This window comes from Leuciscus leuciscus (genome assembly GCF_965113295.1).
Source record: "Leuciscus leuciscus genome assembly, chromosome: 14".
NCBI lineage: Eukaryota > Metazoa > Chordata > Actinopteri > Cypriniformes > Leuciscidae > Leuciscus > Leuciscus leuciscus.
The window spans coordinates 6402518-6418857 of record NC_138738.1 but is presented as its reverse complement, the minus strand read 5'-3'; the positions used below and the strand labels follow the sequence as shown (position 1 = coordinate 6418857).

General features: G+C 36.2%; 1 protein-coding gene across 2 annotated transcripts in view; it reads left to right on the top strand.

Annotated features, from left to right (window-relative positions):
* Window positions 1-16340, top strand: part of vapb (VAMP (vesicle-associated membrane protein)-associated protein B and C) — a 31751-nt gene that overhangs the window by 6073 nt on the left and 9338 nt on the right. For both annotated transcript variants that reach the window (XM_082190303.1, XM_082190302.1), the window contains exon 2: window positions 8728-8880. In XM_082190303.1, coding sequence (XP_082046429.1) covers window positions 8728-8880 — 153 coding nt within the window. The remainder of the gene's footprint in view (window positions 1-8727; window positions 8881-16340) is intronic.

Sequence of the window (16340 nt, the reverse complement as noted above, 5' to 3'; positions counted from 1 at the left end):
ATCCTACAGCGTAAACAAACAATGTGAAGCGGCATGTTAGCTTTTTAAGCCTGATTTACTGATTTATTCGCCTGGCTCCTCTGACTGAATGCACACCTCTCCAAACGGACAAGCCGTTCATACTTAATGCGCTCGCCGTTGTACTATTCTTTGAAACGACGGGGCGACTCGGAGTCAGGAATCAGTAGTGAGAAGTAAGGTACACATGTGACCGTTTGTTTTAGGTCACTTCACCAAAACCACACTACAAAAGAATCATGTAAAATCCAGTTAACCTTGAGATTATTGCTTGTGACATTAGAACAAAATATATGGATATGAGAACATGTCTAAAACTAAATTAAACAATGATCTCTTAAATATGTTGAAATTTTACTAAACATTTTCAAAAAAATTTTTATTAAGCATGGACCTTTATTTCTGCTATAGTAGGCTCATTTTGTAAATGTAAGCAATTAATCTAGACACGCGCAAACTGGGTGTCGGTACAAACGTACCTGCTCGGCCAGATTCGCCTCCAAATCGTGCATCTTCGGAAGCAAAGCCACGCTGAAAGTCACAAAAAATGCCGTGCACACCGCCACACGAAATGGGGTCACACGCACTTCTGTCAACGGCACAATGACGTCATTTTTGCCACGTGCACCCAAGCAAACTTAATCAGCCTTAATGCTAATTCCAGTGCTCACCGGGTTGCTGAAGCACCTCCATTATCATTCGCCAACATTTATCGTATCATTGTGGTAGTCCTTCGTCGAAACATCAGGCAGGAGGATTGTTACCATGGCTCCACAAACCTTCTCTCCATTGCATAATTCCACCTAGCAGCACCAATGACATTGTCTCTCTTTTGTTTCGCCATGATTGAAAGCTGTGTATGGAAGAGCTTCTGTGCTCCTATTGGTCAGTGTCACAGATGTGACGGAACCCGTCGTGGAGCACCGTAAAATATTAAACATGCTAGTTCTGTTGGGACGTCGAAGCGTTGCAGATGTGGCGACGGTTGTCGTCCACTGTGACACACTAACACTATACAAGATAAAACGATAAATTCTTGCGTCCTGATGCCTGATTGTCATTTATAAATCAGCACGACACCCCACGTCTAATGGATCGGGCTGATATTGTGTAGTCTGAACCCTGCATTAGACATGCTCTTAGTTGTAGGAGTTAGTCTAATGCTGAATGTCATTTGGTTTCCCCAACGTAATAGTATGTTGTCAGTATAATTATCTTCAAGCTGTTTAATCTAATGGTTCCTGTCTCGTCTTTTGTTAGTTTCATGGTAACCTGCAGTTTTGTGGGTTTTTTTTAATTTATGAATAAACTCTGAAATGAACTGCTCACTCACAAAGTGCCTGACACATTGTTTTTTACAACAAGCCATATCTGATCTTTGCTTATCAACAGCCAAACCTTTGATAAGCATTGCTATTCAAAGCTAATGAGTGTGTAACCATTGCACCGTTTTATTGCTTAGTTTTCCTTTGGTGATCTTGCTTGTTGAGCAATACTGTTCTTGTGCACAATTCTTCTGAAATGATTTTTTCAACTGGTGTCACCTAGGCCATGAGGGCTATTGGTTAATGCTAATGTCTTCAAAAGTGTGTGTGCTGCTGTTTTAAAGGGTTGCTTAGTAATCGTGTAAATGCTCATTTGTTGACATTAAGTCAAGTCTATGCCGGGAATAAGGTTATTCTCTTCCAGGTTTCATTTTTTTGGTTGTTAATCAATTACTAAAATTGAGGAAGATTAGTCTCAGTTGGTTCCACTGTGGAACGGTGTCAGTTCTAAAATGCTTCTCCAAAATTGTCCTGATTCAAAGGGTAGTGCATAGTTACAGTAAAATTGTTGCCTGATGTGATTGTCCAAACGTTTTTTGTTTCCGACAGGCTTTTAGGTCTACTATGTATACATTTTTAGTTTGAGTTCTTTTCAGACAATGAAGAAGAATGTCAAATTCCTCCCTCACATGTCAGACCTATTATTAATCGGTATATTGAATAGGTGGCAAGAGGAGTGGAACACATGCAAGAATAATAAGCTATATGAAAATCATCCGGGAATTTAAAACAGACTTTTAATCACTCTTAAAACTAGATATGATCAAGTGGTATTCACCAGACGTCGTATAGGTCATACAAGTTTGACTCGTGCCTTTTTGCTTAAAGGTGAAGACCCAACTCTATGCATTGTCTATGCATGTAACTCTATGTTTTGTAAGATTCCCCTCTCTGTTAAACATATTTTATTGGACTGTCCTGTGTTTAATGATTAAACTTATTAAAGTAGAATGCTATTTTATGAAGTTATTTCACTTAAGGACTTATTCAGTAAGATTATACCTGAAAAGGTATATGTTAATTTATGTATTATATGACTTGTGTTTGTTTGCTTGGTTTTATTGTATTTATATGATATTTGTATTTTTGTAATTTAATTTTTGCCATGAAAATAGCGTTAGATGCTGACATGGCATTAAATTAAACTATCTATCTATCAGACAATTAATATGCAACTCTAGAATAATAAAAAATATACAAAAGCCTTATGGGCTGCGTTGCAGAAATCCTTTTCTTACTCAGTATTTTTTGGCTTGATTTTCAGTATCCTTAAAAGAAGATAAAATTACCTTATAAAGCAAAATGACATAAGATATGAAATCTTCAATGCCCGTGAACTAAATTTAGTGAGGTTTATGCACAAAACAAGGGGGAAAATTTTATTGGGTTAAGAAACATTTTCAATAGAGAGCAAGCTTATCCATTAACATATTTTTTCTTTCCTTTTTTTCTCCCCTTTCTAAATAAGCTTGAATTTTAACCTCACTTAATTTTCTCTGGGGGGTGGGGAAACACTTAATATGTTTAGCTTAATTTTGTTTAGCTTTAAAAAAAAAATGTAAAAGAAAATTGTTAATGATTATTCAGTTAGTATGTACATTTTGTTAATATTATGTAAAAAAATTATAATGTATGTGCAGTATTGTATAAGTAAGGAATAATTGACGACAGGCCGTTGAATTATTAGAAAAATAATGCACACCCGAGGTGGTAATGCGGTCACGACGCGAAGCGGAGTGGCCGTTTCACCTCGGGTGTGCATTGTTTTTCTAATAATTCAACGGCCTGAAGTCAATTATTCCGCTTATACTACAGTTACCACACCTCGAAACATTGTTCAGATTATGTATTTCAAGACGTTTGTAAAGTTTTTGTCATTAAAACGCTCTTGTATGTAGGACTAATTTCTTACGCATCTAATCCCATGCCTCCGTTGCTAATTCCAAAACGTAATTTCAGAGTTAGTAACGGAGGTTTGAGCCGCTGATAGCAGACTAATGCTGGGACACACGACTAGCTGACACATTCTCTGACTGGTTTCATCGACTGCAGCGGATTTTAAACACCGACTTTGAACACAGACTGAACGCGCTGAACACGCTTTTGGGCATGATCAGTCATAAGTATCAAATTACATTCATAACCGTCCTTAAAGTGTGTTCCCGGCTTTATGCAGTTATTAATGCAGTTATTAGAGAGAGATGTTGCAATAATGAGACAGAAAAGCATGTGCGTCAATATTATTATTTATTAATTAATTCAATTAATAACAATAGACTAGCCAAATAAATGAAACCCAAAGCCCTTTTAACAAGTAGGCCTATCAATAATTATTTATTTGTTAAATTATCTGCAATAAAAATCCGTGCTGCAGGACTATCCATTTATTTAGCCTATAGGCCTATTCAGTTTAATTTTCTATTGATTAGATAGGACTTTATAGTTTATTTATTCAAATTAAACTGCATGTTTCTATTGATTGTGAAGCTAGACATTGAAAATTGCAAATCAAGCGCATGGGGCGAAATGCTTTTTCTTGTTATGAATTGTATCCTATTTTCCGTTATTACAGTTGACTACACGAAGTGATATGGAACTGTAATGCGGTCAAGACCTGCCTGGAACTACTTTAGCCGTGCGTTTCCCTGAAAATAATGCACACCTTAGAACGTTCGTCAACCAATCAGATTCAAGCATTCAACGGCCCTGTAGTATAATTATGTATATTGTTTTTTTAAATAATTTATAATGCTGATTCTTCAGGTATGTGGTTAAATAGGGTAGGCAAATATAAGCCTTGGCTTCAGCCTACTCCTTTTTTTCTGGTTATTTCATTGTTAAATTTACCAGAAAAATAAAAATCAAATCAAATCAAATGTAATCTGCACATAAATATAAGCCACACATGGCTGTCAAGTTGAAAAATGTGCAGTTTATGCATCTTTATATTCTGTTGTTAGTATCATGCATTTTGTGGATCATGATTTAATGCATATATATTGCCATAATTTAAACAAATTCTATGTAAAAGCTGTTAGTACTGCACAATTGAGGACAGTTTGACATATTTGTTTTTCAAGAGTTAATTTAGCCGACATTGCATTATGAAGCTGACATTATATCAAAGCTAAAGAGATCTCAAATCCACTGCAGAGTTGGTAGGTGTAGTCCAAAGCTCAGTTTGCAGGCTTATGTTTTATAAATGAGGTACAATGCGTTTGTTTCTCAGCACTGGACAAGGCTTCCCCCCAGAGAAGGCTGCCTGCATGTGTCATACACCATAAAGAAGCCAAAATCATCTTAAAGTTACACCACACCTCCTGCCTCAGACTCCACCCCCCTACAATACACTTCATTGAAAAGTTAGTGATGCTCTCAAGTAGCAGGTGACTTCAGGTAACAATAACCCGACCGTCCAGGCATGCCACTTTATATTTAAAGCGTCTGAAGCTGAGACTCGTCTGTAGAGTTCAGGAAGTACCTCCAGCCAGTAATTATATGTCATTTTAGGAAGTATAAAGGGCAGTTTGAGATTTTGAGGTGGTCCAGGTGTAGTAGTAATGGGGCAAAGCTGTTAAAATATGGTGACGTCTGTTTGATTTAGCAGGGCTGCACCTTTTTGGCCTGTTCCATCCGTTTAGAATCACTAATACCTTGAACTATGTGGTGAAATTATATAAGTGCTCATTGATTCAGACCTTGGATAACTGAATTATTGTATTGCTCATGAAACGGTCCTGTAATAAATATGTTTTAGGGCTATAAAGCAGGGTGTAAATGAGAGGCAGATGTTGAAATGCAGAGTTGGAAAGACGAGTCACATCTGCACACGTGCGGATGCCAAGTATCTCTCCATGTAGATGAACGCTGCATCACTGCAGACAGATGTGTTGGGTATTTCTGAGCTATACGAAAGGCACGCATAATCGCTCGAGGCCTTTTCCGCCGTTGTACCTTGTTTGGCAGGAAGACCTCTTCTACATTAAATGATGTGTACAGTGAGTTTTTTAAGGTGCTCAGGGGACATATTTGTGTCTGCAGAATATCCTAGAACTTTCTTGAAGCGAAGTCTGACTCTAGAGGTCAAACTGAGGATCTTTTATGAAAAATATGTATGCATTAAAGTGAGACTACATTACTATATGGTAACTATAAAGTACTATATAGGTGACTATAAAGGTGCAGCATTACTACAATTCTAAGCTTTAGGTGCAAGTGTTTTATTTTATTTTATTGTTTTTTAGCCTATTTTTTAATCTGATCTTAAAAATATCAGCTTAATTCAAAAGCCGTTATTTGTGTAGTGACGTTTGCGAATAAAACTATAATTTTACTGTAAGTCATACTTGTTATTTTTCATTTATATCATAATTTAGATTAATTAATAACCTTTTTTTGAGTATTTAATTACAAAATTACTCCAAATGCCCAGCCCTACCATAAAAGGGCTGTTTTTTCATAAATAGTTTTTTGTTCTTCTTAGGCTCTTGGTATTGATCGGTGATGTCATTTACCTAATAAAATTAATACAGAGAATGATGCCTTTCTGCATGACTCATGCTTTGCAATTACTTATGCACTAATTCTATGAGGGTCTCCGGATAGGTCTGTATGAATGGAATAGACATGAAGCTTTTGGCCAGAATGGTCCATTGTTAGGCCTTGTGTAATGTTTGTCTCTCTTTTAAGGTTTTAAAGGCCCAAGGCGCTTAGTTCATCTGCGTCTTGTCCTCTGTAACACACAACATAAAGCCTCAAACAACATAAGGCTCACCATGGGTTTCAAGTGTCTCAGCCTCTCAATAATTTAACTGGTTTAATAGAATTAACCTAGATGAGGTGTTGCATACTTGATGTGTGGTGCTGCCATATTACAAAGGGTGAAGGATGTTTGAGACAGAGCTAACATGTATGGTTGTCAACATGAAATCAAAATTGGCCCGATTTACTTTCTCAACACATATTTATGGTTATATTGTGCACAATTTCGTTGTTTATTTCTGTAATCAATCATCAAAATGTAATAACTTGCTCTGCCTGATGGATAAAAGTCCCGTTTTATTTGTTTTTGCACATGGAACTGGCACATTATGGAAATAAAAAATGTGTTGCAAATTATTCTGTTTTATGTTGACTTTGATAGAAAAAAAGTTATCCTTGGATTTATAGTGTTTATACAAACATATTTATAGTACTACTAAATTTAGGCCTATTTGTTTTTCTACATTTTTATTTTATTTCTTGTTACAAGGAAAAACATATCCCAGTTACTCCATATCAACGATTCAACCTTGTTTCCGGGTGAAATATTTGAAAAGGTGTTGGAAATGATTTGATTTCATCAGGAATTGGTTGGAAATAAATTTCATTAAAATGCAAACCTATTGAGAATGAGAGACTTGTTTCAAAAACACAACCCCCGACCCCAAGATTTTGAAAAGCATGTATAAATCTTCTCTCTATCACCATATAGTTTTACCATACAAGTGGTGACTTGTATGTAGTTCATATCAGGGTTTCCGCGGAGTCATAAAAAGTCATAAAACGTCTTAAATTTAATAATCTGAATTTTAGGCCATAAAAAGTCATAAAAACGTCCGGATTTTCCATACAAGGTCATAAATTTCATTTAGCCACGTCTTAAATTGATATGCTCGTTCATTCGTTGGTTCTACCATTGCTTTTTCCCCCTGAAAATGCGCTGGCGGCATAATGTTAAATGCACAGGTTAAATGCGCCAAAAGCGGAACGCTCATTTGAAACGCGCGCGGCGCGCCACACGAACCATTTACCCGCTCGGCTCCAAGTCCAAACGGCAGCGCAGCGCGAGCTCAATAGAACTGATGCGTTTACTCTGATCCAGTCTCGGTCACAAGATCCAGTGAGAAGTGCTTGAATTCAGCGAAGAACACACTGTCTCAGTGATTTAAACCAGTTTAAAGGCAGATTAAACAGCGCTGACCAACAGGAGAAACTCTGCACAACGATACAGTCTGAAGGCTTTTCCGTCTACAATCTCCCATCATTTATCATGGATTTACTGTAACGTTAGCCTAGTAATATTAACTGCACCATGTGGGATATACATATTGAATTTTATTATATTATTAGTGCTGATAATGTATTAAAGGACTAATGGAATATTTACAGTATTTAATAATGTATTTAGGCTACTATTTTTCATACATTTCCTGAAGATATGTGCCATCAAAGTTAGGCAACACAAACCTGTTTCAAGACTTGGCCCCTATTAGCACATGCAGAAACTAAGTAATTATTTTCCCAATAAAGATATTTATTTTGTTAAGGACAAATGACAAATGTTTGAATGTCCTACCTCAGATTTGTGAAATGTTCACCTGTTTTAGCAAGTGTTTGTCATTATATTTTCTGACAATAAAGAGTAAAGTTAGTTTAAAACCACAATTAAAGCTCTGGTTTCTACAACTTTCACTTAGAAGTAACAGTCTGCCTTTAAACTTGAAAGAAATAAAGATTTGACATTTATCGTGATAATTATCGATATTGACTAATATAAAACAATTATCGTGATAATTGTTTTTGGCCATATTGCACAGCCCTAACTGAAATCTCCCGGTCTATCACAATGGGAAAGTGTACATTTAACGAGCCATGGCTCAAAGATGGTGTGTTTAGTAGTTGGCTCAAGCCTGTTGCAAATAATCAGTATCAAGCATATTGCACACTGGGTAAGAAGGCGTTGGAGCTGTCTTTAGGCATTTAAATAATACATCTTGTTACTTTCAATGAAAGTCAATTAAAAAAAAAAACTTTTGAAAGGAATTTTAATGATTTTTCGTAATTCGTGTAGGTCATAAATTTCAATCATAATGGTCATAAAAAGGTCTTAAAAAGTCTTAAATTTGACTGACCAAACCCTGCAGAAACCCTGTCATATACAAGAACATATAGTTCACCATACAAGTCTCTGTTCATCACCACAAACATTAAAAATGAATTGATTATGTGATATTGACTGATTAGCATCAGCCTTTGGCAGAACAAATTCTCTTTGTTCCCTTTTCCTGAAAATCACCCTTATTCTTTGCTGCAGTGTAAAACGAGTGCCAGGGTTGAGACCAATACTGTGGTCTTTTGGCCTTTGATGTGCCGCTAATTTTGTAATGTGCCACTAATGTGATTTGTCTCGAATCATTATGTCTTGGTGGGGTGAAATCGGTTACAAGGTTGTAAATCGATGCGGTCACTTAGAGCAGTCTGGCTGCAGATATTGTTTGAGATGTTTTTGCATCAAGCCATCACCCAGCACACACTAGCAACTGCATGGCAAAGCGTTAACAACCACAGAGCAACACCCGAGTTTTGTATGTAACAACTGAATGTCCTGTCTTTCTCCCCTCAGGTCCTTTTACAGATGTGGTGACCACTACTCTAAAGCTCGCTAATCCCACAGACAGAAATGTGTGCTTTAAAGTAAAGACGACTGCACCGCGCCGGTACTGCGTACGGCCAAACAGCGGAGTGATTGATGCCGGAACCTCCATCAACGTCTCTGGTAAATACACCTCATTTTTCTTCAAATACCATTGATCACTCTTGATTTAAACTGTCAAAGCTTCCAAATGACGACAAGAATGTTGTTGCCTTCATAGTTCTTGTTGTTGCTGTTATTATTATAATTATTAGGGGTGTAACGATAAACTCAGCGCACGATTCGATACGTATCACGATACACGATACGATACGCATCACAATATTTTGAACAAAATAAAAAAATTAACCTGAAATTCAAATAACAGATTTATTTCCAAAACATTAACAATTTTCAATAACATTGTTGTACATACAACTTAATAAAGAATTAACAATATTTCAAGATTTAATTGAACCTTCTGTATGTAAATTACCAATTGACTAGGTGTGTCTGAACAATAAAACTGAATTTTAATTGGGATAGCTGAAATCTAAGAGAGAACAGGTAAAGCAGTAAAACAGTTGTGACACCAGAATAAAAATATTCATGATTCTGAACCTGAAAATACAGAATTATACTATGCATAGTAGGCTATAAATAATGTAAGCCCTTTTTTACTGGTAAAATCAGACATTTGGCATTATCAGGACCCACAAATATTACCCCATTGCATTATTATACATTATATTAGTAGTTTAATGTAGTACTGTTACTGAAACTCTGTAAACTATTTTTTTTTCTAACGCAGTACACTTTCAATGCAGGCATTCGTTGAATATCTTACACAGATAAGATGATCTTTTAAGTTTTAGAGGAATTTACTTTAAATGTAGGGATCCGAAATCTCTCAGATTTCATAAAACATATTATCTTCATTTATGTTTGGAAGATGAACGAAAATCTTTCAGGTTTGAAACTACATGAGGGTGAGTACCTGATGACAGAATTTACATTTTGGGGTAATTTATACTTTATAAATACAGTAAGCTGAGTCTTGGATTCTTGGATGGAATAAATAAATAGAGAAACAGAATAGAACTAGTAATGCTTATGAAGGAAGAGGTCCGTGAGAGTGATTTTATGCCTCTTTGGGATGGCACCACCAAGCGCCGTTCACTTTAAGTATAGTGGTGCAGAGCCAGTGGTTGTTCCGTAGGCAAACAAAGCCTTGAATTTGATGCAAGTGGCTATTGGCAGCCAGTGCAAACCAGTGAAGAGAGGTGTGTGCGCTCTCTTCCACTCTTGCTCTGGCGTTCTGGATCAGTTGAAGAGGTTTGACAGTACATACTGGAAGGCCTGACAAGAGAGCATTACAATAGGCCAGGTTGGATAGAACAAGAGCTTCGACAAGGAGTTGTATAGCATGCTCCGTTAGGAAGGATCTAATCTCCCTAATGTGCAGGACCGGGCCATTATAGCAAAATGGTCTGTGAAGCTTAACTGATCAACAATCACAACTCCAAGATTCCTGGCTTTACTGGAAGGAATTATGGTTGATGAACCAAGTTGAATGGAGAGGTTGTGATGAATTGAATTGAATTGAATTGAATTAAATAAGATATTAAAGTGTTAATATTAAATAAGAATAAATATTAATTTACATATATATATATATATATATATATATAAGTGTTATTGTTATTACTACCTCTACTTATTCTTACTAATTATTCATATATTTTTTTATATATGTTTGTATTTATTTATTCTTCTTTTCTTATTTATATTAATATTATTTATTGTTGTGCTTGCGTCGTAATTAATAATAATAGTTATTTAAAATTAATATTCATTTGTAATTTATTATTTATATCTGCCTGATTTATATTAATATTATTTATTGTTTTGCTTGCTTTGTTATAAACTCAATAGAAATGCTCTCCATTTACAGGAACACATGCACTGCCTTCCTTTAATAACTGTTTTAATTTTTTTTTATAACACTGTTGCAGATACAGAGCCATATATAGTTTAATTACATTAAATACTGTGCTATGAGTCATCTGCTCCAAGTCTTTGGAGGAACCACTTTGACGATGATGATGTCAATATTGTGTATCATATGACAGATGTTTGTAATGAAAACGCCATTAGCGGTCTTTCAAAGAACCAAGTGCTTAAAATTGCCATTGCTATCAAATGATCATTAACTCTGTCAGGTAATTGATCAGTATGAGATGTTGATTATTTAGGTCAATTTTGAAAGGGATTGTTTAATAGTGAGTCATTTCTGATCTTTTCTGTCGATGTGTCACAGGAAATCTGTTTGTGTGAGCTTGACAGCTTGACTTGTATCCGTAGGCAGTTCTGTCTGTGCGGATCCAGATTCCCATCCCTGTTTTATAAGTGTTAGCCCTTTCTGCAAGCACATTTTTTTTCTGTGCACGTCCTGGTTTCTGTATGTGTGAATTTACAGAGAATCAACTCATCAGAAACACAGACCGTTTGTTGTTTTTGAACGGAAGGTGAGAATGGAAGCGAAAAATGGCAACAACAAAAAATCACCCCCCAAAAAATTGGTTCACTAAAACTATTACAATTTTTTTTTAGTAATTCAAAAAAAAGATGAAATAAAAAATATATATTATATAAAAATCTTTAAAAAAAAAATTTGAAATGCTGCCTTGGCAACTAACAGAAATAAAGCTTACGATGAAGAACTAAAATGGCTTAAACTGGAAAAAAATAAAATAAGCCTATATATAAATACAATTAAAATGAAACTTTAAAGGTAAATAAGTAATGCTAAAATATTTGATTTGAAGGCACTTTTGCAGACCGTGATTAGTGATAAAACGACCAGAAACTATGATGTGAAATGAGCAATAGAGCCCTGCACGGGCCTCAAATCTAGGCCCGAGCCTGGCCCTGGCCCGAGACGCTCAGGCCCTAGCCCGACCCGTGTCCGACAGCTCATCAGAATTATCAGCCCGAGTCCGACCCGAGCCCGTTTTTTTTTTTTTTTTACAGCGGCAGCCTGCCCTATTTGCAGCCATTAAAATATGTCCGTTTTGTTCGTTATGTTTCTTTTCTTTTCATTTCTTTATTAAGTTAATTTAGACAAATGTTTGGAGCATTAAAAAAATTAAAATAAATGACGACCAAGCAAGCCGAGCCAACAGCGAGTAAAACATGTTTGATCAATTTAGCCTCTCAAATCAACGCTAATACTTTACTTGGCTACAATAAAATCCATAGATATAAAACACTTCAAGCATATCACACAGACAGTTAGTTTAATGTTTATTTATTAAACCACAGTGAGTACATTTTTAAAAAAATACTGAGGCAGGCTCAGGCTGCTCGTAACAGCGCTCGCAAACGAAATGAGCAATAGCCAATCTAAACAAATTAAATTAAATAAATCAATAACAAACTTGCAGGTTATCTTACCTAAAAAATGCACCACACATGGCCATTCTTTTTTCCAGTAGTTTCCAACAGTTAAACGGAAATAAAGTCCAATCAAACGAAAAGTTAGAACAGTCTCTACAGAGCATCGTGGAGAAAAAGAATAGCATCCACAGTGGAAGATTTTAACCCAGTCCTCTCTTCTATCACTCTGCGATTTTTCTCTTAATATTCTCCATTATTTGCACATGAGGTGAATCGTTGGTTGCGCTGACGGGAAACCTTCTGTGTGTGTGTGCGTGCGTGCGTGCGTGCGTGAGACTGTCATGTCAATCATATGTCAGTGTAATTTTACGATTATGAAAGTTATGAGGTTATTAAATGTCTTTCTATGTTTGTTTTTCTATCGTCGACGTCAACTTCTCATATTTTTTAAATTAATGTCTAAAAATATAAAAAGAAGGATAACCCAAAAAAGGCCCGAGGCCCGGCCCGCATGTGAACTATGACGTGAAAATTGGCCCGAAGCCCGGCCCTAGGGGCGTAAAAAAGTCGGGGCCCGTCGGGCTCGGGCTGAAATGCAGGGCTTTAATGAGCAAGAGTGACTGTTGACGAAGTGCTGTGGCCATGTCCATCAGTGCGGCTTAGATGAGAATATGTAACTTTTATGCAAATGAGCTAATGAAGTCATTGGAGTACAGTACACCTGACCCGTCTCCTGTGAGATACTGTGGTTGGCAAAATGAAGGAGACATTTATGTTACAGCACCTTTATATCCATTACCCAACTGCTCTCTGTGCATGACAGAAGCCTTTACATAACCAACAGCAGTGTTGGTCTCTGAGACCTTTGAGAGTTTTGCTTATAACTCAACTCATTTGAAATCTCAGAGCCTCTTGGAATCTCACGGACATTCTTAAATTGCTCTCGTTATTCTATGTTGATTCCGATGTTTTGGGATTTCTCTCCATGGTGAGATGCCTGGTCCCTGTCAATATGTACAATAGCTCTGACTGTATTTGAATCGATGACAAGCTAGTTTTTTAGTCTTCCCTGGCGAGTTTATCAGAGGGGATGCACAATGGATTTTGGTTAATGGGCTTTTGACTTTTATCCAGACCTATGAGACGAGCCTCACGTCTCCATCCGTTCTCAAACATCACTGTCTGTCTGGGTTGTGAAGTTTTTTTGTTGACAGTTCAAAAGCAACAACTTCAAGCTCTGAATCCCTCATGAATCTGTTATGACTGAAGAAACTTTACCTTTGTCAAGTTCTTTATACAGTATATGTCCACTTCCACATTGTCTGAAGACTACACACTTATTTAACACTCACACTCACATCAATTTCACCATTATGTAACACTTCTATGCCTTTATTTGATCAACAACAACATTTCTTTGGCTGCACCAAGTGAAGTAACTCAAATTTAAAGATATATTTGTGGTTACTGATAATAGTGATTTTGACACACTGCGATTTAACAGAAAATAGGTTGACTTTTGTTTTTCTTCTTTAAGTCTTAATTTTTTTATAATTCCATCAATCCAAACATTATGAAGAGATCAGTAATTGGGATTTTTGACATGATATTTCTTTAACTGCAAGGTGGAGACACCAGTAAACTTCATGCTGAATATGGTTTATTATGGTTAATCACTTAGTGTTTATAATCCTGTCATGATACTATCAAATGACTTGTTGATTATACTTATTAATACCCTGTCATGACTCAGAACCTTTGCTTTGGAACTTAGTAAGTTAAGTATGGCTCTCTAAACCATTAGTGCTGTCTGGATTTCCTCACATTTTCTCCCTCTCTCCATTTAGACTTCATAGTTTTTGCCGAGGGGATTCCGAGGTCATGTTTCATAATTAATGGAGTTGCTCTGCTTTTTATCTTCAGGGATCCAGTTAATTAGGCAGAGGAACGATTGTCTGCAGTCAGGTGTTTTGTTTGAATGCACATGGCCCATGGCGACAGTTTTCTGCAGTTGTCCCGCCCCCAGACAGGCCACAGCCTTGAAGATGACCACACAAGCTCTGTGTGATTAGAAATAGTTCTCTTAAGAATACAAGAAAGAACAGTATGTGCAGACAGCTCATAAAATTTGTGTAAAAGACTGAGATTGTGCCAAATACGGTTGCTTTCAAAACAAAAAAGGAGATCCAGAAAGACCTTTCTGTACATGAACTATCCTCGTCTTTCTACATTGCACATTAGAGATATCTGATCAAAAGTATGCATACCTGAGAGCGTAAATTAGTTAATATTTTGTAATATTATCAGGTCAATCACATTAAATGGATAAATATAATCACATTTATTTTCACTATTCTGTTTCTTGTAAATTTCCAACCATCTTCGGGCTAACATTTTCCATGTTCTGCAAATTTAAGCATCACATAAAGATGTTCTTTGTTAAAGAAATCATGCTCTTGTGCTTTAATAATGATTAAATCACTGCCTTGCTCTTGTTGGATTGTGTCAGTAGTGATCTGCCAGAGAATGAACGGTCAATCACACGTCCATTTTATTGTTCAAGACAATAACACCTAATACTTATTAGGGCTTTGACTCCGAACTTCGTTATTCGAATATAATTCGAATTTTAAAAAAAATAATGATATTCTAACGAATATTAGGCAGTCTTTAATATTCGAACCTGTTATGGGCATTATTTTTTGTAAATGTGTTTGCTTGTAAACGTTGTTTTCAATTCAGATTCCGAGGCTTTTTCACGCCTGGTGAAGTTGTGAATCGCGAGCTCATTAGCAAGGCTATTATTGGTCATCTGGGCTCCTGTAGGTGACGTTAGCGTCCTGATTAGCGCCTATTTTGCATACCAAAACAATGGCCGCGCCAACGGCTACAACAACCACGGCTGACGAGGAGTTCGAAATCTACACTCCTGACAATTTGAAAAGCAACGTGTGTCGTGTGGCGCTACTTTGGGTTCCCAAAGAAACAGGGAAAAATCACGAGTAAGGACAAAGTGATGTGTAAAATATGTAGGACCAAACTCGCATACCACACGACGACCAGCCACATGAGAGCCCACCTGTCAACACTACATCCCGGCAAGCTGGAAGAGGAGGAGGGGGAGGGATCGGGGGCGAGGCAGGCCAGAATTCGACTCCATGCTATCTGTCAAAATATTATTAATAAATATTCAAATATTAATATTAATAAACAAACTAACTTCGAATATGATTTTTGGGCAAAAGTCAAAGCCCTAATACTTAGACTATAAAGTCTCTGGCTTTGTTTAGCAACAAAAAAAAACACACACAAAAAAAGAGCACATTCAACTCACATCTGTTTATTTGATTGCAGTTTGAACATCGAAAAAATCTCAGGAAATCTATTTTTAAATTCACATTCACACAACACTGTTTACCACAACTTTTTTTGCATTTTGGCCGTTCATTTACACAACACGACATCGCCAACTACCGGCCTGGCACCATAATACAGAGTTTTTATTCATTTTCGTAGATCCATGTGAACGAGGATCGTTTGGCAGTGTTGTCGTCTGTACGCTAACATTTTCAAAAAAGCAAAGTAAAACCTTTTTCGTTTTCAGTACATCGTTGTCGTGTAAACACCCTCAGTCTAAAAAGTAGTTGTTGTTTTTCATTTGTGATGCAATGTGCATAAACGTCATATACCGTGGGCAGTATGACTATTGCTGTTTTCATTACTGTGACAATTGATATACACTACCATTAAAATTTTTAATTAAGGTAATTTTTCATTAAGGTTTCTTTTGTTGACATTAGTTAACTACATTAGTTGACATGAACTAACAATGAACAATACTTCTACAGCATTCATTAATCTAAGTTAATGTTAATCTCAACATTTACTAATCAAAAGTTGTATCTGTTAACATGAGTTACGTCATCGTTCATCGTTACGTAATGCATTAATTAACGTTAATAAATTAGACATTATTGTAAAGTGTTATTAAAATTTTAAATAAATGATTTCTATTGTAATATATTTTAAAATGTAATTTATTCCTGTAATGGCAAAGCTGAATGGTGTGAACTTGAGCTGATACTTTGACTTTCTCCACATCTTGTATCAAGGATAGCAACAGCTATGGGTGAGAAATCTGAATATTTGCACAGTGCACATTTCTTTTAGTAATATTACTAATGTGAACTGTACAAATAAAGTCA